The 23,769-nt window shown below is 40.0% G+C and overlaps 1 protein-coding gene across 1 annotated transcript; it reads left to right on the top strand.

Annotated features, from left to right (window-relative positions):
- On the top strand, positions 1-23,369 carry LOC139643421 (all-trans-retinol 13,14-reductase-like). Its single transcript, XM_071518565.1, has 17 exons — positions 1-163; positions 1,849-2,031; positions 4,511-4,649; positions 5,401-5,503; positions 6,832-7,027; positions 8,138-8,335; positions 9,194-9,313; positions 9,942-10,080; positions 11,047-11,156; positions 11,605-11,771; positions 12,422-12,581; positions 13,202-13,344; positions 18,804-18,976; positions 19,094-19,166; positions 19,740-19,859; positions 20,239-20,317; positions 23,290-23,369. The coding sequence occupies exons 1-17, from the start codon at positions 1-3 to the stop codon at positions 23,367-23,369; spliced, it is 2,346 nt and encodes a 781-aa protein (XP_071374666.1).
- The last annotated feature ends 400 nt before the right edge of the window (positions 23,370-23,769 follow it).

Below are 23,769 nucleotides of genomic sequence, written 5' to 3'. Positions count from 1 at the left end.
ATGTGGTGGCTGCTAGGTGTACTCGGCTGCGTGCTGCTGGCGGTGGTCGTCATCTTCTTCCTGACCACCGGGCAGCGCTACAAGGTCTTCAGCCAGAAGTGTTTGAGACCACCGGGACCCTTGGTCACCGACACCAAGCAGAGGGATGAGAGGCTAAAGAGAGGTGAGGCCATGGGAACGTTTGCTTTGTTAAAGATGATTATATATATAACTGAGAAAGGAAAGGTGACAATTTGAGTTTTAAGTGATGGGAATAGATCTTACTGGTTAGAGAGCAGGTCCTAACAGAAAAAAAAAAAAGATTGATATGAATTAATGTAGCGTCCTCTGAAGCCTTGGAAACTTCAAAATGTCTTGATCTGTAGCAGACTAGTCCTGCCTGCAGCCTTGCACACTCAGTAGAGCATTAGAAACGCCCTCAATTTCCTATAAAATCTGTAGTTAGTAGGATACTTTTCATAATTTGTACTAAGGGGGTTGCCATTGTTCATTATTCCCTGTAAATACAGCACAATGCATGTGCTGGGTTTCTTTATGTGCAAGGCAAATTCTCCTTGGGGCTAATTAAAAATTCTGTTCTAGTCTTGTGACATGAAAGCCGCCTGTTTGAATCCTTAGACGCTGAGGGTGGGGAAAGTGACTGAGCAGCACTCTACCCTCTTATGGTTGTGCTGGGTCAACTTTCCACCAGGGCTGTAGTCAAGACCACCTTAATCGAGTCCAAGTCAAGACCAGGTCCACAGCAAATCAAGTCCTATATGACCAACATAGCCAATAAACAGTGTAAATGTTTTTCCAAAAAAAAAAGGCGTTTCTTAAGGATGAACAGATACTGTATGAACATCTACCTACAGAAGCTGTGTACTATCCTTCAACATCCAACTAATTAATGCATAGGATTTTGACTAATCAATGATGACCATTTTATCTTTGAAAATTTGTAGATTGGCGGGAAAAAGTCGAATCGGCATCCAATAGAGGGCTTGTAGCTGACACAACACACCCTCTGGTGGCCATATTGGAGTCTCAGCTCTTGGGCAACAGTGGCTGAGAACAGCTGATTGCATTTCTAAATGTGCAATTCGGTCGTCTCAACAGGATTCAGTAGACATGGTTAATTTCTGTGGGACTGGGAACTGATCATTTCATCAGTGATAGCCTACAGCACATTGATGTGTGTTTTGTCAGCTCGCTAGTTAACTAATTATAGTGTCTAGTCAGCTAACCATCCCTGTCTTGTTAAGACAGATTTACACACTAGCTAACTTATCTAGTAGAAGCTATCTATGTAGCATAAGTAGTGGCTAGTAGTCTCATGTTCACACTAACATCAGTGCGTTTGCTGGCTAGTTAGCTAGCTAACAGTTTGTTCAGGTTAACTGAGCTGACTCTTCTCAAGCTACAACTCAGAGTGTTTTGGAGTAGAGACTAGGGCTAAAGACAAGACATTTTACTGTGTCACAGTAACCTACATTTGGAAACAAATCCACCTTATCACACTATTCACTTTTACTGAATTGACCTACATCCGCACCAACAGTATTTGTTTTTGTAGCCTAGCTGTTATATACTGTATATATGAATCCATTATTTGTGCACAGCCAATTCTCCACTAGACCTCCATGATGGTGGTAGTTTGGAGATTTGTGACACTGCAGAACCTCTATAGTGGCCAAGACCAATATAAGTCCAAGTCGAAATAGACATGAGACAGAGACCAAGTCCAGGACGTCAGAAAAGTGTATTGGGCCTACATTCTACAGCCCTGAAACCCTCCATGGGATAAATAAAAGTTACAAACAACCCCCACCTTCCCCCTTCCTCCTCCATGTCTGTGGCGCCCTGCAGGGTTTCGCGCGGACCGCGTTCCCCCGGCTCTGGACGCCGTGGTGATCGGCAGCGGTGTGGGAGGCCTGACGGCGGCCGCGCTCCTGTCCAAAGCCGGGAAGAGAGTTGTGGTGCTGGAGCAACACGATCAGGCCGGAGGCTGCACACACACCTTCCAGAATAAGGGATTCGAGTTTGACGTGGGTAAGATACAGACAAACATCCACACACACTTTATTTCTTCTTCTCCCCCATCGCCCTATCCCCTGCCATTTGACAAAATTGATACCTACTCAGATAAAATGATTGCTGGCATTAAAAGAAAGCACATCATGGGTTACTATTAAAGTTATGAGTCATCTGAAGACCCGTGCAGAGGATAGAAACATTCAGTTGGCTGAAATGTCAACTGAATTAAGTGGCAACATGTTTCAAAAATGTCCACACAAAATTAAAAATTTATTGAAATGAATAATGGAGTGACAGTGTGAATACCTGGACACATATTCTACACCATTTGGGCGTTTTGAAGGAGATTTGTACAGATAATGCTAATATAATGCTATGATAATGCTAAGATAATGCTGTGATAATGCTAAGATAATGTAAAATGCAGGCATGAGCCTTTCTTTTCATTTTGGTATACTAGGGAGAAATCATTACCACATGTTCAAATAAAAATCCATGATTATAATATTAGGCATGGAAATGCAGTTATACAGTATTAGTCCTCCTATGCTTCATTGGTTGAACGAGTATATTTTATGATGTTTGATATTTATTTCATATTCAAAATAGAAACCACAATAAAGCTGAATGAAAACATAATTATATGCCTTGGCCAGTTTCCTTATAAACCCAGACTGTCAAATAACCGACATGTACATGATATGAGGAACAGTCCAGTCGTTCTGATAACTTTGCTTTCAACCTCTCATTCAATTTTTTTGTGTAGTCTTATTCCTTGCAGGGCCAAGGATAGAAAATCAAACAATCACGTCGTTGTGGAGTTTTATATCCGTGCATAACGAGGCCCGACTGCAGTGGCTCTCTTGGAAGACAGTGGCAGGGTTGTATGCAGAGATGTCACACCAGAGGCATCCCATACTGTCCCCACCACTTCCCCAACATTTCACATAATTTAATTTACTGTATTAGTAATGCCAGTCACACCAACAACGATCGAATTCACAGTCATTAAAGTTGTGCTTGTTTAGACGTAATGCCATTTGCTTTGACTATTTCCTCATCTAGAATTAATACATAAAATGAGAAATGAAAGGCTAAACAAGTGAATGTGAGGTATTTCAACAGCTGTAGGAGTAGTTGATGTTGATTGGGTGTGAAAAATTCTGTGAAGCGAAGATGCTTTCAAAAATAATCAAATTAAAAGTTTCTAAATATAAAAAAATACTATAAAGAGCAGTCTACTGACACACTAATGGAGAAAACAAATAAATAAACATCTAAGACAAAAAAAATCTAGGGTGCCTAAGACTTTTCCATGATGTGTGTGATTTGTAAATTGCTTTTATAAAATGTGTATCGCTGCTGTTCGCAGTGTTTTAAAACTCCTAGTACAAATGTTTACATGCATGTTTCAGCCCTTGTGCCTCTTAGTTCTTAGTATGAAAAGTTTTCCCCTGTTCTCCCTCTCTTCATAGAACGAAGCAGAACTGTGTCAAACACTTTATTGCTGCTTTAATGCTGCTAGTGATTATTTTTTTTTTTTTTTTATTGCAAGACAGAACATTGACAGGACAACACGGGAAAAACAAAACAATAAATACAGGACAGAACAATTAATAAAAGTCTAGCCAGAAAACAAAAGAGCAAAGTGACATTAGTTGATGGGTATTGTGTTGATCTGGTGTGTGTGTGTGTGTGTGTGTGTGTGTGTGTGTGTGTGTGTGTGTGTGTGTGTGTGTGTGTGTGCGCGCGCGTGTGCCTGCCTGCCTGTGTCCCACATTGTCGGACTAGGAAGAGGTCTATAAGGTGGATGGGAGATAGATTAATAATAAGTAATAATACAAAAATAAATAGATAATTAATTAATTAATCAATTAATCAACCAACTAAATAAATAAATAAATAAATAAATACATCTTAAAAAGAAAAGAAACGCTAATAATAATACTACCTTTGACACTCCCTGACAAAAATAATACTACTGCTGTTATTACTACCGCTAGCGATTATTTAATTGCCGAATTGTCACAGCAGCCATGAACGGGGAAATTATGACACAGTCTGACAACTTGTGTGCAGGAGTACTGGTGTAAATACTCATAATACGTAAAACTAAGTCGGACTTGAAATACATTTACGAGTCTTTGCTGTTCGAGACAAGAATTCAAAACTGCTCTTAAAACCCATCTTTTTAAACTAGCTTACTCACTTTAACTACATCAACTGCATCCAATTTTATACTACAATATTGATTGTAGTATCGACTCTGTTGCTTATTACATGTCTTACTGTTGATTGTACTGATGTTTTATTACTGGTGCTTTGTTGTTTATTGTATGTTCTATTACTGATCTTATATGATGTAAGGGGACCTTGAGTGCCATGAAAAGCACCATTAAAAAAAATGTATTATTATTATTAAGACTGTGGTCTCAAGACTGATCCTGAGTTTCAAAGTCCTTTAAAGTCCCTTGACCCTGCCCCCCCCCCACAGGTATCCATTACCTGGGCCAGCTCCATGACAACAGCCTGCTGAGGGTGGCTCTGGATCAGATCACAGAGGGACAGCTGCAGTTCACACGGCTGGAGCAGCACTTTGATACGCTGATCCTGGGTCAGGCCGACCAGCGCAGGTAGGGGTAAAGCACCGCCTCTTATCTCATGGTATTTTAAGGTCTTTCTTTATTTGACTTTTATTCATTCATGCTTGCAGTAAAGTAACAGAGCAGAATTTTACTTAAAAACACTGAATCCATAAAAGAGCACATTTGGACACGTGGACAAGACAAAGTACAACAACATTAAAAGGAACTAAAAGATCAGCGGAATAACTATAATTATCATAATATATATAATAATAATAATTTTAAAAAGGTATATACGCATACAAGGTAAAATAGGTGAAATAGATTTTCCCAAGATACTTCCAAACAGCACAAACTGTTTTCTCACCACCTGCCTCAAAAATTAATAGTTGTTCTTTCTTTCGTTCTTTCGTTTTTTTCTTTCTTTCTTTCTTTCTTTCTTTCTTTCTTTCTTTCTTTCTTTCTTTCTTTCTGCCTTCCCTCATTCTGTCCTTCCCCTTTTTTTTTCCTTCCTTTCCACCCTCCTTGATTTCTGCTCAGTTTCCTTCATCCTTTGTTTTTCCCTTTCTTCTTATTTCTTTCACTTGGTCACGTCCTCCCTTTCTGTCTTTCTTTCTTTTTTTCTTTCTCCACCTCCGCCTTCATTGGTCTACATTGTGTTGTGAACTCACTCTATAGGGAATAATGAGCGAAGAAGCTATAAATCTGATAATAAACAAACACACCCAGACCACGTGTGTCTAAGTAATATTTCCCAGTGTCTCTAACCCATCTCACCTCGCTCCTCTGTCGTGCTCAGAGAGTATCATATCCATGCGGGGAAGACAGAGATGGCGGCCAGCCTGAAGAGACAGTTCCCAGGAGAGGAGAAGGCCATCGACGAGTTCATGAGACTGATGAAGGTAGAGACGGGGAGAAATAGCGAGGGAAGTATGGGTGGAGTGAGAGAACTGATGAACAGAGAAAGGGATGGAGGGATGAAGGGTGGTCGGTTTAATAAATCATCAAGTTTGTGAGATTGTCTGAGAGAGTTGGCAGAGAGGGACTCGAGTCACATGAGATGGTCTCGAGTCACAGTTTTAATTGCTTGAGACTTGACTTGACTCTGACTTGTACTCTGATGACTTGAAAAGGTTTCTAAAGTCTTGACTTGAGATCTTGTGTTTGTGTAAATGACTTGGATTGAAAGTGATGAGATTTGTTCCAGCAGACGACTGAATTTCAATTCTGTTTTCTGAATTTGTATGGAATGATTGAATTTATTGAAGTTGAAACTGATTATAGAAATCAAACTCATGATGCTCGTATAAGTTTTGAACCTTCTGAATCCTATAGGAAAACAGGACTCCCCTTGCCTCTTTGATTATAAAGGAGTTGGATGGTCTATCTAAACACGGTGAAAGTATCAAAACACACGGTCACCAACTAAATCCACACAATCCATATTAGAAAAGTGAGCCTCTAAACGAGCCGTTTGGACTTCCGTAACTTTGTGGCGTCACAAAGGTTCGCTCATTATCATTTTTGTGAGAAATAATAGACTAACAAAGTGTTTTTTTCAAAGCGGTTGAGCGGTTGTCATTGTTTATTAACCGGAGAGTTTTCCCTACCTGTAGCCGCTGGGCCGCGGCGTCTCACATTTCACTCTTGAAACGGTTAGCCAATCGGAACAGAGGGGTCGTTAATATTAATAAGCCTTAAAGACACGGCGACAGAAACAGCCTGTTCTTGGTAAGGCTCAGAGAGATGCTGGAAAATGAACGTGGAAAAATGGATTGAGAGTATTTTTGGTATATGACACCACACACACAGCTTTGAATGGACCTCAAGACACAAAATAAAACACTGGAAAGATAAAATATGGGACATTTAAAACATATTGCATTGCAATGTCCTAGATATTTAGCTTTCTTTAAGATATTAAATTGGACTCTTGATTTGTTCTGACTTGACTTGGTGTTTAGACTTGAAACTCAACATTAATGACATGGACATGACTTGGACTTGACTTGGTGATCTACATTTAGACTTGGGACTTGACTTGAGTTTGAGACTGACTTGGGACTTGAGCAAAGTTGTCTTGTTTACATGTAAAAAAAAAATTGGTTAAAAGTAACACAAGCTTGGAATAATTAAGATAACACAATAATTGTCAACCAGAATTACTTCTCCTATCTGTATGTTTGTGTGATTGTGGTTGTAAATGTGTTTGTGTGTCTCCTGCCTGCAGCTCGCCGCACGGCGGACGCCGCTCATCGCCATCCTGAAGATGATCCCCTATTGGCTAGTTAAAGTCCTGGTTCGGACTGGCCTATTAAATTGTGTGTCCTCAGTGTTCCGCCTAGCAACAACCAACCATTCAGAAATGATGTCCCGCCTCACACAGAACAAGGACCTCCAGGCACTGTCTGCCTACCTGTTCTACGGTGCTGGACACACACACACACACACACACACACACACACACACACACACACATCTGCATTTACACACATACAGTTGAGATGGATTTTATTCCAGTGGAGGATTGCACAAAAGTGCATGCTCAATTTAGTGAACACATGGTACTGCTGAGCAGAAGGTTCATGGTTTTAGTCAGGCTTATGCAAGTGTCTGCCTGGGACACATGTGCACACACACACACACACACACACACACACACGTTGTGCCAAGATGTGGATCCATAAAAAAATGTGTTTCCCCTGGTGATTTGTCCTAATTTTGTCCTCAGTCTGTGTTGTTGTTTTGCAATTGCACAAAGAAATTATTGTAGGGGAAAATGTACTTAATAAATGACAAGTAGATTAATGTGTAGCCTTGGAGAATCAATGAACGCTTGTGGTTTGAGAAAATAAGATCAAAAACATCGTAATCTCTGTTCATTATGAGGAATCTAGGTTACTTTCAGTTGATGACTTTCATTCTTTGTAATCCTGTGAAATGTTTTTGAAATACTGTTTTACTTTTTGAAAAGAAATCAATGCACAACAATTGAAATCATTGTATTTTCTTCCATGGTGTGAAATCAAGGTGGAGACAAACTGCCAGGGTAAACACATTTTTTTTAGGGGAAAACACATTTTGACACAACACCACACTCAACAGCACATGCACTACCAGTCAAACGTTTGGACACAGCTGATTGAATGTTCTATGTTTTTCATTCTCTTCAAGCCATTTTGATCTAAAGGCTTCTGCTTAAATGCCTGAAATATGTTTCTTAGACAAATATAATAGTGAAGTTGATCCTATGTTTGAATTTCTTTCCAAAGCCTTTGCCTTTCCATCAAGGCAAAGGGCGGCTACTTTAAAGAATCTAAAATATAAGATAATAAGTTTTGATTTAACACTTTTTTTAGTCACTGCATAATTCCATTTGTGTCATTTCATAGTTTTGATGTATTTACTATTAATCAAAAATTTGTAAAATAGTAAAACTGAAGAAAAATGTGTGTCCAAACTTTTGACTGGTAGTGTACATGAATACACACACACATACCCTTTCCAATGCCCTGTATCATGTCTTTTTATTTTAGGCGTCCCTCCTAAAGAGTCCAGCTTCCTCATCAACGCCCTGCTCCTGCACCACTACAAGCGTGGCGCCTACTACCCACGGGGGGGCGCCAGTGAGTTTGCCTTCCACATCGCCCCGGTCATTCAGCAGGCCGGCGGCGCCGTGCTGGTCAGGGCGCCGGTGCAACGCATCCTGCTCAACCAGCAAGGAAAGGCCTACGGTGAGAAAGGGCTGGGGATTTTTCATGTGTGTGTGTGTGCATGGCTGCTTCTAGTCATGGAAGTCTGCAGTGAGATGACCTTTGACCCCCCCAGTGACTGACTTGTTACCCAGAAAGCCAAAATCTACTCTGATGCCTTGCAGGAAGCAGACAAATTTGTTTTTACATAGTGCCTTACACACAATTAAACCCAGAGAGAGAGAGAGATGTAAAACAATTAAATAAAGTTGAATAAAAAAGAATAAATGAATAAAAATAGGAATAGAAGGTAATACAAGAGATAAACAGATACAACTAGAAAACAAACAGATGGAACTTTACATAGAAGTGTGTGCCGAACCACATGAATGCCCAGACAATACAAGTTGTCCCCTAAACAGACAGAAATAAATAACTACATAATAAGTAAAAAAATAAGTAAAAAAAAAACAAAGTAATAATACGAGAAACACAATTACAAAATGAAAAACTAGAAGGGCACTTTAATGGGTTCTTCCTTGGCCCATGCTACACCCTTCCACGAAGTTTAATGGAAATCGGGCCAGTAGTTTTTCTGTAATCCTGCTAACAGACAAACAGACAAACAAACAAACAAACAAACAGCACCGAATACATAACCTCCTTGGCGGAGGTAATGAAATGGAGATCCAAGCATAAGGAGCTATTCACATAAAAGCCTGCCTGTAAAAGTGTGTTTTTAGAAGGGATTTAGAGTCCTAGAAAAGTGTGTGTGTGTGTGTGTGTGTGTGTGTGCGTGTCAGGTGTGACACGAAAATGTGTTTACATGCATAATGTATCTCTGTGTGTGTGTGTGTGTGTGTGTGTGTGTGTGTGTGTGTGTGTGTGTGTGTGTCTCAGGTGTGACGGTGTGTAAAGGACAGGAGGAGATCGAGGTCCACGCCCCTGTTGTGATCTCGAACGCTGGAATCTTCAACACCTTCCAGAAGTTTCTGCCTCAGCAGATACAGGACAAGCCAGGTAGCATGGACTATAATAATGTGATAATAAGATAATAATAAACTTTATTCAAAACCGAGTAACAAAGTGCTTTACAACAAGAAAATCAACTTTAAAAAGTCAATACAACATCATACATGATGGATTTTTTCACTATGTCAATTAATTAAAAAAATCAAATTAATGTAAATTTTCTTTTTCTTTTCAACATTACTAGTTCTTGTGTTGCTGTATACCTGGAAATTCTTTTTTTTTCATCATTAATTTTTTTTTTGCCTCGTTAAGCTGTTTTCACATTAAACCTTTCAGAATGTCCCGTTGAAATTAGATTTTTATGGCTCATTTGGTAGATGGCTTGGTAAATGGTTATTTAATTGCGTAAACATTTCGAATTTAAATAAAGGCTATCTTGTGAAGACTTTCTCAAAACTTCTCTGGACAGAGATGGAACCTAATTCCAGGGTTACAATATTTTGGAATAGACCAGCAGGTAAAAACTAGCTCCAAGTACAGCTATTGTACTTTTTTTGGTCCTTTGGTCCTTTTCATATATTTAACTTCCCTCTGTCATTTCACCTTTTCCCTAACTGTGTGTGTGTGTGTGTGTGTGTGTGTGTGTGTGTGCGCTTGCGTGTGTGTGTGTGTGCAGAGATCCAGTCCCTGCTGGGCATGGTGCGTCACGGTATGGGTTCCTTCCTGGTGTTTGTGGGTCTGGATGGAACCAAAGAGGAGCTGGGCATCGTTTCCACCAACTTCTGGATGTATAAAGACAGCGACCTGGACTCACTGTAAGCTGCTCCCTCCCTCTCTCCCTCCCTCTCTCCCTCTCTCCTCCCACTCCTCTCTCTCTCTCTCCACTGCCTCCGACTTTGGCCGCTGGGTGTCATGCTGCTTCATGCTTTGTTTTCCTATTACACTGTGTCTTTTCTTTTCATCCTTCCATGTCTCTGTCCCTCCCTCCATCTGCTGCAATAAAAGAGGCTTGGACTGTCACTGCCATGTGTTTATTTGATCTGATTTGGGAGTTTCCAGGCTGTCAAATCCCTACCTCTATAAATTAAAACCTGTTCTTCCCTGCCGACCTGCCACTGGGTCCATCATTATAAACGCAGGTTGGCACAGCCAAGCTTTGTTCAAACACACAGGACTTTATTTTCAGTTCTAGTCAAGATAACACGTTTTCCAAAGACACCAAATGTGTCATGCTGAATTACAGGGAAATGTGTATAAAATGATGCACAATGATTTTTTTTTTCCATTTGATGTAATGGTGCAGCCACAAAAACATTTATTTGAATATTTCATTCAATATAAGCAGCCAGAGCTTCAAGACAGAGTTGGAACAGCAGATACAGAATATGGATGTGATGTTGTTGTACAGTTAGGAATGTTTTTTTTCTTAACTTTGAAGCTACTTAAGGGGAAATTTAACCGTAAACTCAGGGTACAAGGGGTTAAGAGTTATAGAAAGCATATACACAAACAAAGTATATACACCTTGATAGTATAGTGCTGATTGTGAGCTTTAACTCTTTCAGGCATCCCTCTCTCTCCCTATGTTGTTAACCTGTGAGATCGCACTACTCCACTCTTTCTCTCTCAAGCCTCTTACCCTTACTTTGCTTCTAATTGTTGTTGTTGTTTTTTATTAAGAATTTACTTCTACATTTTCCTGAGTAAGTATTGAGTGTTACTGTGTGTGTGTGTGTGTGTGTGTGTGTGTGTGTGTGTGTGTGTGTGTGTGTGTGTGTTAGAATGGAGCGCTACTCTTCTCTGAGCAAAGAGCAGGTGTTGGGGAACATTCCCATGATGTTTATCACCTTCCCATCAGCCAAAGACCCCACAGCCACCATCAGACAACCTGGTAACACACACACACACACACACACACACACACATACACACACACATACACACACACAGTATATACCACACATACACAAGAGAAACAGTAGTTCAAATTTGTTAGCGTTTGTTTTAACCAGCTTGGAGTGCCAGATGGGTGGGGTTTCAGGGTGGCTCAACTGACTTTTAAATACTTTCCGGTAGTTGTGTAAAGCTCCTGGTATTGTTTTGTCCTTTTGCCCTGGGAAGCCCAGTCACCTGGCAGCTAACTAGGCAGACCAAAACCAAACAATGTAATTGGAAATAATATTTAGGCTAACCCAGACCGGACGCACACACCTGACCCTTAAAACAACAACTTTTCATGTTTGTACCTCAGTGTGTTTCTCTTTCAATATACAACCCCTTTCTCTCTCTCTCTCTCTCTCTCTCTCTCTCTCTCTCTCTCTCTCTCTCTCTCTCTCTAGGTAAATCCTGTATGACGCTGCTAACCATGGCTCGGTATGAGTGGTTCGAGGAATGGGAGGGGACGAAGCTGGGCAAGAGGGGACAGGACTACCTGGATCTGAAAAACAGCATGGCCCAAGAGCTGCTGGACTGGGCTCTAACCGTCTTCCCCCAGCTGCGAGACAAGGTGTGTGTGTGTGTGTGTGTGTGTGTGTGTGTGTGTGTGTGTGTGTGTGTGTGTACACAGACGTTTGCGTACAGTTACATTTACATTCTTGCCATTTAGGTGGCGCACCTGTCCAAGGCAAATTAGTGCAACAGTAGATTAAACTCACACTCCTAGACTGCCAGTATCACAAGACACCAACAGAAAAGTTAAAAGCCCTGCTCCAAATAACATGTGATGTCACTCCAATATGGCCTCTGGCGGCCATATTGGAGGTCCTCAGCTCTCGGGCAAAAATGACTGAACAGCTGATTGATTTTCTAAACGTACAACTTCTCTGTCTCAACAGAATTGAATAGATATGGTTAGTTTTTAATTCATTTATGTTTTTGACTGTGACCCGCTTAATTCATCATTGTTATATCTGATCAATTTTGTGTTTAGATAACTTCAGCTTTTTAGCTAGCTAACCAGAGTCTGGTTAACATCACTGTCCTGTGGTCAGCTTAACTGAGCTGACTCTTGTCAAGCTACAACTCGTACAACAGTAACCTATCTTGGATATGTTTTTGTCTATACATATACTGTATGAAATGTGTGTGTGTGTGTGTGTGTGTGTGTGTGTGTGTGTGTGTGTGTGTGTGTGTGTGTGTGTGTGTGTGTGTGTTCAGGTGGTGATGGTGGATGCTGCCACCCCTCTAACGAATGTCCACTACCTGGGCGCTCCGAGAGGTGAGATGTACGGCGCTGAACACAACCTGGACCGCTTCGCCCCGGAGACGGTTGCTAGGACACGGCCGCAGACGCCCGTCGACGGACTCTACCTGACAGGTAACCTGACTGACAGACTGACAGTCTCCTGGTCTGGTCGCTATGGCAACAGGCGCTGACACGCCTGGCTACTTGAGCTAGTCTGATATATTTGTTTGCCCATATATCTGGCCCTATACTGACCTTTCAATAAAAATCGGAAAGCGACCCGTCAGTGTTGCCCACCTCCAATACGATGCAGGTGATTTGATGATTTTACCCAACAGCTTTAGGGGCGTTAGTGTGTAAAACCTGGAATGAAATCTGCCTCACTCGGCCTAAAGGAGCTGCTAACCAACCTGAGAATTTAATTAAAGAATAACATTCTGGAGGAAACACTGAATACTTTTTCTTTTGGCATGACAATTGTCAAATTTAAACATACAGAACATACAGTATGGCCACCAAAGATCTGCCACTGGCAGTTTTAAATCTAAAAAACAATGGCATTGGTATTGGCCTTGAAAAAGCCACATCAGTCAAACTGAAATTTGTGTTACATGAGAAATATATCCAGTTGATTCCTACAGCTCAGATTTGTAATTTGCCCAATGTTTGTGTGTGTGTGTGTGTGTGTGTGTGTGTGTGTGTGTGTGTGTGTGTGTGTGTGTGTGTGTGTGCGTGCGTGCGTGCGTGTGTAGGTCAGGACGTCTTCTGTAACGGCATGGCTGGGGCGCTGCACGGCGGAATGCTGTGTGCCTCGGCCGTCCTCAATCAGATCCTCTATATTGACCTTCTGGCCCTGAAGACCCGCCTCAAACACAAATGGGCCAATCACAGCCCGGTCTGGCACTGACATCACAACTCCAGACTAATCCTGGGCACAAAAGCAAGCACTTTGGCTTGTGCTGTCCCCGAGAGAAATTAAGAAAGTTTCATTGATAGGAATGGTCAAGCCAAGTTCCACTTTTGGTGTCATTTTGCTGCCTTTTCTCTAGAAGTACAAAGTGCTGGTTGCAACACGGCCTCTTTAACGTCACCATGGTGAAACAGGTCAGTGGAACAGACACAAAGAAGCCGGACTAAGCAGAAAGAAACACTTATTTAGGTAGATTGAAAGAACAAGTATGTGTTGTAATAGAGAGACCTGGACTGCATTTACCTGATGATAACTGATTGTTGACAGTGAGGGTGTCCATTGTTCAAAAGCTTTTTTTGTTCTTTTCTTTTCTGTTTGAACTGTTCCTAATCAGAGGTGAAATTGTTACATAGTTATGTTTCCCATTGCCATTTGGCAAACTGTTTTTAATCCATTTACTGTTTTAATCAATGTATTTTATGTAAAGCAATTTGAGTTGTATCAATGGTGCTATGAATAAATAAACTTGAACTTAAACTTAAACTTACGTTGTAACTGAAGTTATATGGCCTTTTACTGGACAAACATGAATCCTACATGAAGATTTATGAGTAAAACCTTCACACTGCGTAAAATCTTGACATTGGCTATATATTTTAGCTAAATTACAACAATTCAGTTGAAAAAAAGGCAGCAGAGCCAAATCGTCTGGCTGTTATTTCCTGTTACTCATCTTGAGACGTAAATAAATATTGAAGTTTTTCAACTGAATCGTCCTGAGTGCGGCCCGTGCATATAGCATTTTGTGGATTTCCTGGGGTCTCCGCACCAAGAAAAAGTTATCTATGGAAGCAGTCCCTCGACTGAGTACATCTGTCTACTAAGCTAAATTACAACCACCACTAACTCACTAAGTAACGTCTTTAGCTGCATTTGATTTTGTCGATCACTAGGAAAACAACCCCTTTTTATATCTGTTTTATCCTGTTAATGACACAATTATTTTGAAAATCGCCATTAGGACACATATTAGAAGAAGTGAAATTAGCTATTGAGGCTCTTGTCGAAATGTATTGATTTTCTATTTTGAGTGAAAAGTTGGGTTGTGGTTCCATTGCCTTGCATGGAGTTGGGCGGTGGAACTGCTGCCTGCCGCCACTTCAGTATTGGCTTCAAAATTCACCCGTGGTTTCCGTGGTTTTGGCCGTTTATCGGTTACCACCCCGGGGTGCTAATGAGCACGTTTGCTTTCAGTGTGCTAGAAGTTGGAAAATTCCCACAAAACTAAAAACTAACATGTAAACCAGCTGGAAAAGTTGCTATTTTATTGAGCTGTTAGTTGTCACATCCAGCTGGAGTCTAACTGAATTTTCTCCCCCTACATTGTTTTTTGGGCCATTTTTGCCTTAATTAGATAGTTCAAAGTTGAGAGAGACAGGACGACACAGTTACATGGTACGATCCTTTGACCGCTGAGCCACCAGGACACACTGCATCCAGAAAAAAGTTATCTGAGGCGATATTTCTGTTATTGATACCTGGTTTTATGGCAGATTGGTTTGTTTTGGTTGGTGCTTCTGTATTTTAGACATCAGTTTGATTTGAGTCGTCACTCTGGTCGTGTGATGGGAAGACACACTGAACAACATGGGCACCAATTTAAAAATAAAATCAAAGTAAAAAAAAAAAAACTGCAAATCAGAATTACTGCAGGGAAAATGTTATATTTCAGCTGCTCAGAGGAGAGAGCTGTAGCCTGTAGATTATGGGGAACGGGTGTCTTTGGCAGGGGGCTAGAAAGTACTATCAAACTGAATAAATCATACAGGGTCTTTTGAGGGGGAAAAACATTAATGATTTGCTGAAAGTATATTTTTTGTTTATAATAGTCAAATGAAGGTCATTACCCACCTTTCTATTCACCAAACTATGATAATAACAATGACAGTGCCAAAAGCTACCAGTCTATGATGAGGGCCTTCACATGGCCACTATACGCTCTCCCAAATTAAATAACAATGCAAAACTATATATAATATCTGTATTTTTCTATGGCAATGGTTCCCAAACCTCTCTTTCAAGGAAGCCCAGTTATTCCATGTATTTGCTAAATTCCACCACCAGCACACCTGATTGAACTTAATGAGTTATTGATCCTAATCAATACCTCAGTAACTAAATTAACTAAATTAAATGTATACACCTTTTTATTTGAATTTTAAAATTTTGAAATTTGATTTTACACAGACACATACCCGTAAACTGAAACTGACATTTCTGATGTGGCCTTTTCATTTTTCCCAGAGCTGAATGACGTTCAGACCTCTTATCAGCAACCAGGGGGAATTCCAACAACATTGAGAAAGTTGCTTCCTCCTACATGAGTCTCTGACACACTGTACACATCCACAAGCAGAATATGACCCTAACCCTACATTAATACTGTGAAAATATGGATACAAATAATAAGAGACTCACAAGATCTGTCAGCTTCACACAGAGGTGTGACCAAGTCAACTTAGTAAGTGTTGAGGCACAAGTCTCAAGTCAAGTCTCAAGTCTAAATGTAGAACATCAAGTCAAGTCAGAACAAATCAAGAGTGCAGTATCAGTTTAATATCTTAAAGAAAACTAAATATCTAGGACTTTTCAATGCAATATGGTTTTAATAGGATAAAAACTTGGTAAGAGCATCATGAGTTTGATTTCTATAATCAGTTTCAACTTCAATAAATTAAATCATTCCATACAAATTCAGACAACAGAATTTAAATTCAGTCGTCTGCTGGAACAAATCTCATCACTTTCAATCTAAGTCATTTACACAAACACAAAATCTCATGTCGAGACTTTAGAAACCTTTTCAAGTCATCAGAGTACAAGTCAGAGTCAAGTCCCAAGTCACCAGAACCCAAGTCAAGTGTCAAGCAGTTGAAATTATGACTCAAGTCTGACTGGAGGCCCAGTCATGGCCCAGTCATGTGACTCGAGTCTGGTTTCACAGCATCTTCTGTCAAAAGTGTCCATCAGGCAGACTCATGACCAGAAGAGACAGAACTTCTATCTTTCCTTTTGAACAGTAACCCAACAACAAAAGAAACACAGAAGAATGACACAACCGTAACTATTGATTAGTGCTATGTGTGTGTGTGTGTGTGTGTGTGTGTGTGTGTGTGTGTGTGTGTCTCAGACCAGGGGGGTCAGGAACTGAACTACTAAACTGCATTGTTAAGCCTCATTAACCGAACGGTCATCTGTTGTGCATGTGTTCCTCCAAGACACACATGATACAAAAAGCCTGACAGATTTCATGAGCAGCTGCATCTCTGCTGGCTGGAAATGAGTCAGAGAATTTTAACTTTTTCATTAACACACAGGGATGTAGTGGAGGGTAAATCCACCTAAACTTATATACATTTTAGAATATAATTTACCGACATAGGCTATTAATCTTTAAAATGTAAATACATCAGAGTAAGTAGTATCAAACTGATGTAAGGATAGAGGATAGAGGATAGAGGATTGAGGAAGATTGAGGATAGACTATTTTATAGGGGGGGAAAAAACATAAATTCATGCTTTTCTGAAAATATTATTTAATTTTGTTGATATTGGTAGCCTTAATGTTACCCTTATACTGATCACGCCTTTTTTTTTTTTTTTTTTTCCACAACATCACTGCTTCTAGGGATTTATTGAAGTGAATGACATTTAGATATAATGAAATGTGAATGAAAGACAGAGATTTAAAAAAAAAAACGTACAGGTTATTGCCACTTCCATACACGTCTCTCTTATCTGATCATTCTAGGACGACAGGGATCTTGTATCTCCTTACCTTTGGATGCATGTGTTGTTGTTAAATTAAGAACTGTTCTACTATTGTCTTCTACTCTTCTTGTTATTCATTGTAAGTTGCTGGATAATGGTCTCAGACAGAGATGGGAAGTGTTTTAATTAATGTATTTTAAAAGCTAATTGCTAAACTTTTGTGTATTTTGTCATTTGTATTTGACCGGAGTTAAAAGAATAACAGTGTCAAGATACTTTCTAGTACATGCTCTCTATAACCATCATAGACTCGGCTGTGTCTGCTCCGATTATGTGATATTGTGGTGTGTGTTTTTAGATACTGTAGTGTACATTTTGTGTATCGTTCACCTTCACTTCCACGCTTTCACTTCACTGTGCTCTTTTGAGACTGCTGTTTCCCTGTTGCCACGCCAACGAGTGTTTCTCACTGCAAAGAAATTTTCCCCACGGGGACAATAAAGTCAGTAAGTGCTGTATTTCAAAGTACTCAAAAGACAGTACTTTTTTAGAATAGATTTCTAAGGAACTTTCAAATTCAGATTTTGTCCACTTTGTTTTGGTCGCAGCACAGTGATGACGTGCTGTTATGACAAGTAGCTGAGCAGCATCCTGATGAAGCAAGCCAGGATAAAAAAAAAAACACAAGACCTCTAGTCATAAATTCTAATGATTCTAATGATTCTAATGATTCTTTATTGATAAATGTGTTGAACCTTTTATGTTATGTTGCTCCCTCCTTGTATTTTTGAAGCAGCAGGTACCTGTATGTTCATCAATAATTGTAAATAGGTGGGAAAAAAAAGGTGGGAGACGGGACTTTGACAAAGCAGATTCTGCCGATATATAAAAAAAACGAGTCTCTCCCTTTGTTTCGCCTATTTACAATTATTGGTAAATTTGCATTCTAGTAGTGTGATTTTCAAACTGTTCCTCCATACAATGGCAGTGAATGGAGAAAGAAATACAACACAATTCTCCAATCTCCTCTACTGGAGCAACAGATAACAGAGAATCACCGATTTTGGGGTTTTATCATGGGGGAAGATACACATTACAAAACCAAACTTCTTAATTTTATCCCTGAAATGTCCTTAATTTCTCATTACATAAACATTAATTATCTATTAAATATAACATAGCAAAAACAGAGGTTAGTATTATGGGTTTTTAAGGGATTTATTCTTGGGTTGGTTTGTGGAGACACTAGAAATTAAGGGATTTTTTTTAATGCCTTTTGTGCATGGTTTGGGGGGGGGGGGTTCCTCCATAACTCCCTTAATTAGTGTTAAGGGGATTTTGCATGAATTAAGGAGTGAATTAATGTAAATGTAAGGTTATTTAAAGGGTTAGGGTACGATTGGGGTTAGTACTGGTTCATAGAGACACAACCCAAGCCACTGCCAAAGTTAGGCTACACATCACTTGAAAGGACGGTCTCTCCAACCACTGACCGCTGAACACGCTGATGAATGGAGTCAAATGAGCAAGCGAGATTTGATTAACACCCTGCATTCAGCTCGGCTTCAGTCCCATTCACATGAGGGAAGTCACTCTAATCGATTATGTGTCGCTGTCGTTAACAAAACACATGATCGATACACTGTCTGCCTTACTGCGGTCTCCTATTTAAGCTCTCGGTGTCCGGTGGTTGTCTTCATTCTCACGCTCCACGCTTCAACGCCACCATCATGTCCGTCAAGCCTCTGCTCCTGGCCGCTGCGCTCCTCGCAGGAATGTGGGTGATTTCAACTGCAAAACCCACCGCAACGCCGCCTCCGTTCAAAGCTTTCTGCAAGGTTGTCTGGTGAGGCCTCATCCATAGCTTTTCCAGCCTGAGGAATTCACATTTGTGCTTCAGTCTTTTTGGCAATGTTTTACAAGAAGTTTCTACTACAAAATGTTTCCGTCTTTCTGTCCCCAGGCTGATGGGAGTCCCCTGCACTGAAGTGAGCATGGCCATAGTGTCACAGATGAAGGCGCTGGACCAGTACCAGGTATGACACTTGCAGCCTGGAGATTTCTTTGTTCCAGGACAGATGAGTTGCAATTATTCAGTGGAGAGTCGTTGTTTTCCAAATTGCTACATAGCCTATCCATTTTGGGGGAGAAAAAGGTCTGAAGTCTATCATTGAATTTCAATTGAAGCTAGTTCCAATCTTATCCAATCTCTCTCCAATCTCCAGTGTATACAAAGTAACATATACAAAGTAACATATTTTGTTTCAATTTTGCACTATCAACCATTTTGTAAGAGCAGATGGTGGACATCTCATTTTTGAATTAAATAATGTTTTTGTTTTTTTCAATTACAACAGTAAAATTAGTGAAGCATTAACAGATTAAGTAGCCAGATAATTCAGAGTGCTATGAAAACAAAAACATTAATCAAGAAAAGTAAAGTAATAACATCCTTCTTATCAGCAGTTATGGTAATGGCTTGGCACATCACCCAGAGGAATGTTTTTGGATGGTTGCCTGCATCAGCAGGGTAACTCTCTTTTGGGAAAAATGCACTGCAAACTCCACTCAACTTGAAACTCGGAGCTTAATCTTTTCCCTCTCCTCAGCTTGGAGCAGTTACCCCAGTTTCCATTGAAGGGAACCACACTTCCCTTGATGGCCTTCAGGTCGAAAATCTCAACTTCACCATGATGGCCACAGTGGAAGCCGCGGGTTGCCGTGTTGGTGTGAGTCAAACATGTTTTAATTAAACAATGTAATAAGTCTTGGTCTGCTTTGCACTTACATTGTTGCAGTTGTGCATTAGTTTTAAATGCCTTGTTCAAGAGCACTTTGACTGTAGCTGTTGACATTCAGTGCCTCCTAATCTTAGGGGCCTCTTTAAAAGAACCACCAGAAAGAGTGACTTTCACCATCAAAATAAATCGCCACCACAAATACTGCTTGAACTATAGCAAAGCAAATCAAAGGTCTGTCTTCGGTGTCACTGAATCGTGACGCAGCCCACTGACAAAAAAAAAAAAAAATGGCAGGGGTTGTTGTCAGTAAATAACTTCCCTCAACAATCCGATGAATACTTTTGGTATTTGTTTTCCTGTTTTTCAGGGATCGTCCACATCTCAATTCTTGTTCAGTCGGCTGGACAACGGCACCAACTACTGCAACCTCTACAACGTGGTTCAAGGTAAGTTTTCACTCACATCCTAGTTTGAGAAACACTAGACGCACTTTCTCTGGCAGTCTTGAAATAAAAAAAAAAAAAGTAAAGTGAAATAAAAAAAAATAAAAAATCACACATACATAATATATACAAGCTATGGGTGGTTCAAGTGGGAGTCTAACCCCTGACTCTGCAATACTCCACCAAACCTGAATGGATGGAACGGCCCTTCCACTGTTTGCCATGGTAATTTGGCTAGTACAGCATAAAATGGCAATTATGGCATTTTAAGGGTTAGTTTCTATGGTAACGACACAAGTCTGGGCATTAAGGCTGTCATGTCTATTTGCTTGAGAACTGTGCAGATGTGTCTGTTGCACGAGTGCTAAACTTGACTTCAAGGAGACAGAGAAGCTGCTTTGGTTCTTGCTGTAAAACCTCGACTTGCTGTAAGTCAGTTTATACAGAAGCTAGCCCAACGGTTCACATGAAAATGGCCGCTGCTCCAACCGTCCTGGAACATTGATTTGAATGGGAATGACTGTTCTATCCATACCAGTTCTTTGACTCCATCTATTAAGCATACACAGGACCACATACCTTCTTTGATTTGCAAAAACAGCCACACACACAGAGTATTACTTTATTACTTTATTATTATTAATTTCTCTTTCCTGCCACCACAGGGAGTGGGCTCAGCAGTGCCCCTGGTTTCATTGAGTACACCAATGAATGGATCTGCCTCGGGTTTGGACTGGCTGCTGGCTGCAAAGCTTGACCTGGGAAAGTGGCTGATCGGGTCAAATGAAGAGTTTCCTCGCAAAATTCCAAATTACATCAACCATCTGAGAAATGCCACACCTCCCCAATTCTAGTTTTGAAATATTAAACAATGAACCTCAGGGAAGATTTTATTTTCTAAATGGATACACAGCATTTTGGAATGTAAACCTTCAAACAAGGAGTGAAATCTACAACTACATGTATTTAATGATATAATTTTGAAATATTACCGGAGTAATATGAGGATGGAATCTGTGCAGATTTTAAATAAAATGAGTTTTGCCTTGTGATATCATCCTTTAAGTGTGTGTACTCTTTATGGGAGCTTGGGTGTGTATGTGTGTGTGTGTGTACTATTTATGGGAGCTTTCCATTGTGTGTTTGATCTAATACCAGGATATACTGTATGTTTACTTTAAAGGACAATTTCATCGTGATCAGAAGTTTTGCTCATTTCCTGCATTCCCTTAATGTTTTTCATGACGGTGGTAGATCGACAGATATATTTGCGATGTTCCCCTTGTCTGGATTGTTTCAAAGTCAATAAATGAAAAAAACTGAAATAAAAGCTGTCCAAATATTACAAGTTAGTCCCAGTATGAATCCAGAAGTAACATTAAAGCTGAAATTGTCCTTTAATAGCATTTACTGTAGAAGACCATGATTTAAAAGGCCTGACGACAATTGCACTACTGCTAATAATACCTGTGATCCATTTATTCAGTGATGTAGTGGTTTTAATAAAAAGGTATAGGTAAACTTTCAAACTGCAGATTGAGATTGACATGATCACACCACAAAAAACACCATGAAAATAATAAAAAATGTAAAAATATTCTAGACCTTACTGTTATGGAACCAGAAAACAGCTCAAAACAGCTGCATCTACTGTTTATGGTATGACTTGCATCATCCCCTTGTGCTGTATGTGAGGTCTTGTTGTGCGTCGGCATGCACTTGTGTTAATTCGTAATTGTCGGTACATCCCTGAACCAGTGTCACCAAAAGAAATGATTCCTGCACATTAAATGTACTTGGGTGCTTCCTGTCACGTCTCATCCATTTTACACAGACTGGAAAAGCATGACTGGTGGTGACATGAGTACAATTTTCTAAGGCTTTTCAGAAGCATAATTAACTGTCACTCATCATGTCAACTCATGACTATTTGCAAAATAATGATTGACATACCGATCCACCAATCCGTGCTTAGCGTCCGTCTACTTCCTCCGACATGTTGCTCCGACACTTCCAACAGAGCCTCCGACACGCACTGAGAGTTTGGCTCAGAAGTACAAAAGTACGGCTTTTGTTGCAGCGGTTTGACTCTGACAAGAACATAACACGGTAAAAAATGTTTTTTTTTGGGGAACCACCGACTCGGATTGTAGCGTCTATGGTAGTTGGAAGCTTGTCAGACATAGCAAAATCTGTCTCCGATTTTTTTAAAGGATTTGTTCAACCTATCTAACATGCTAGCTAACAAGCAGCAGTAGACCAAGAAGCAAGGACTAGCTACCCACATGTCATATGGATTTTTCTACAACATTATCTGCCACCTGCATCAAATCTTCAGCAATCTCTTACAAAAAAATTGAAAAAATAACTTACTTGTGGCTCACAATTTGCAGCCAACGCGCCGACCAGTCTGTACTAGCTGTACAGTACAGGCAGCAGCGACAAGCCTGAACTGCTCCCCCCTCAGAGACCCCCCTGTGACCCCCCTCTCCACGTCAAGACAGGGCCAAAATTACCCGAGAGAAAACTGAACTTGAGAAAGCAAAAAAAAAGATTTGTGAATGACTGAAACAAAGAGAAAGCAAAGAGGAAGATTGTACTTAAAGCTAGAACATTTTGAAAGTCAAAAAGACTATTTTTTAAAACCACAACTTAGTTTTGATTTTAAAAAAATATTTATGCATTATGTATTTGGTCAACAGTATTTTTAATTAACTTAATATTTTACAGGTTTAGAACTGATTGTTTTGCTCTCAACTCATAATTATTTTGTTCATCATGGTTTTGGTTCTTGATTTTAACTTACAATAACTACTTTTTGGTTACAATAATTTTTGTTTCATTTACAACTTTTTCTTTTTCAACTCAAACATATTGGCCCTGATTTGAACCCATAGATGAGCTGTTTTGTTTGTTGTGTTTATGTGGTTATAGTGTGTATAAGTGTGTATGACTGTATGTGTGGTGGACCCCAGGAACAATAGCCAATGCTTATGCTGGTGCTAATGGGGATGCTAATAAAGACACAAGACACAAGACTCCGCTGGGTCTTTAGCCTTTTCTCAATCCTTAAGAAAAGGCTAGAGGCTTTTTGCCTCTATGCACTCTATGCATTGCCTCATAGCACTGCCTTGTAGCACTGCCTCGTAGCACCTATGTCCTGTTGGACCAGAACTTAGCTTTATAGCACTTACTCTCGTTGTTCTCTCCTGACTAGAACCTTGCTTGTGTTGTATGAAAATCTCATGTGTAAGTCGCTTTGGATAAAAGCGTCTGCCAAATGTGAAATTGTAATTGTAATTGACTCAGTGGCTCACTGTGTATATATCAACTGCCTTTAGAGCTAAGAGTTGTGAGTTCAAACCCCAGGTGGGCAACAAAGCTACTGATGTAATTCATTTCCATTGTACCTGAGGTGGTCAAATAACCAATAGTTAAATTGTGACTGTATTAGT

Source organism: Centroberyx affinis, unplaced genomic scaffold (assembly GCF_046629955.1).
Source record: "Centroberyx affinis isolate AG114_WGS23_722 - 3 ecotype Tasmania unplaced genomic scaffold, CSIRO-AGI_Caff_v1 ptg000600l_1, whole genome shotgun sequence".
Classification (NCBI taxonomy): Eukaryota; Metazoa; Chordata; class Actinopteri; order Beryciformes; family Berycidae; genus Centroberyx; species Centroberyx affinis.
This window is presented reverse-complemented; position numbering and strand designations above follow the sequence as displayed.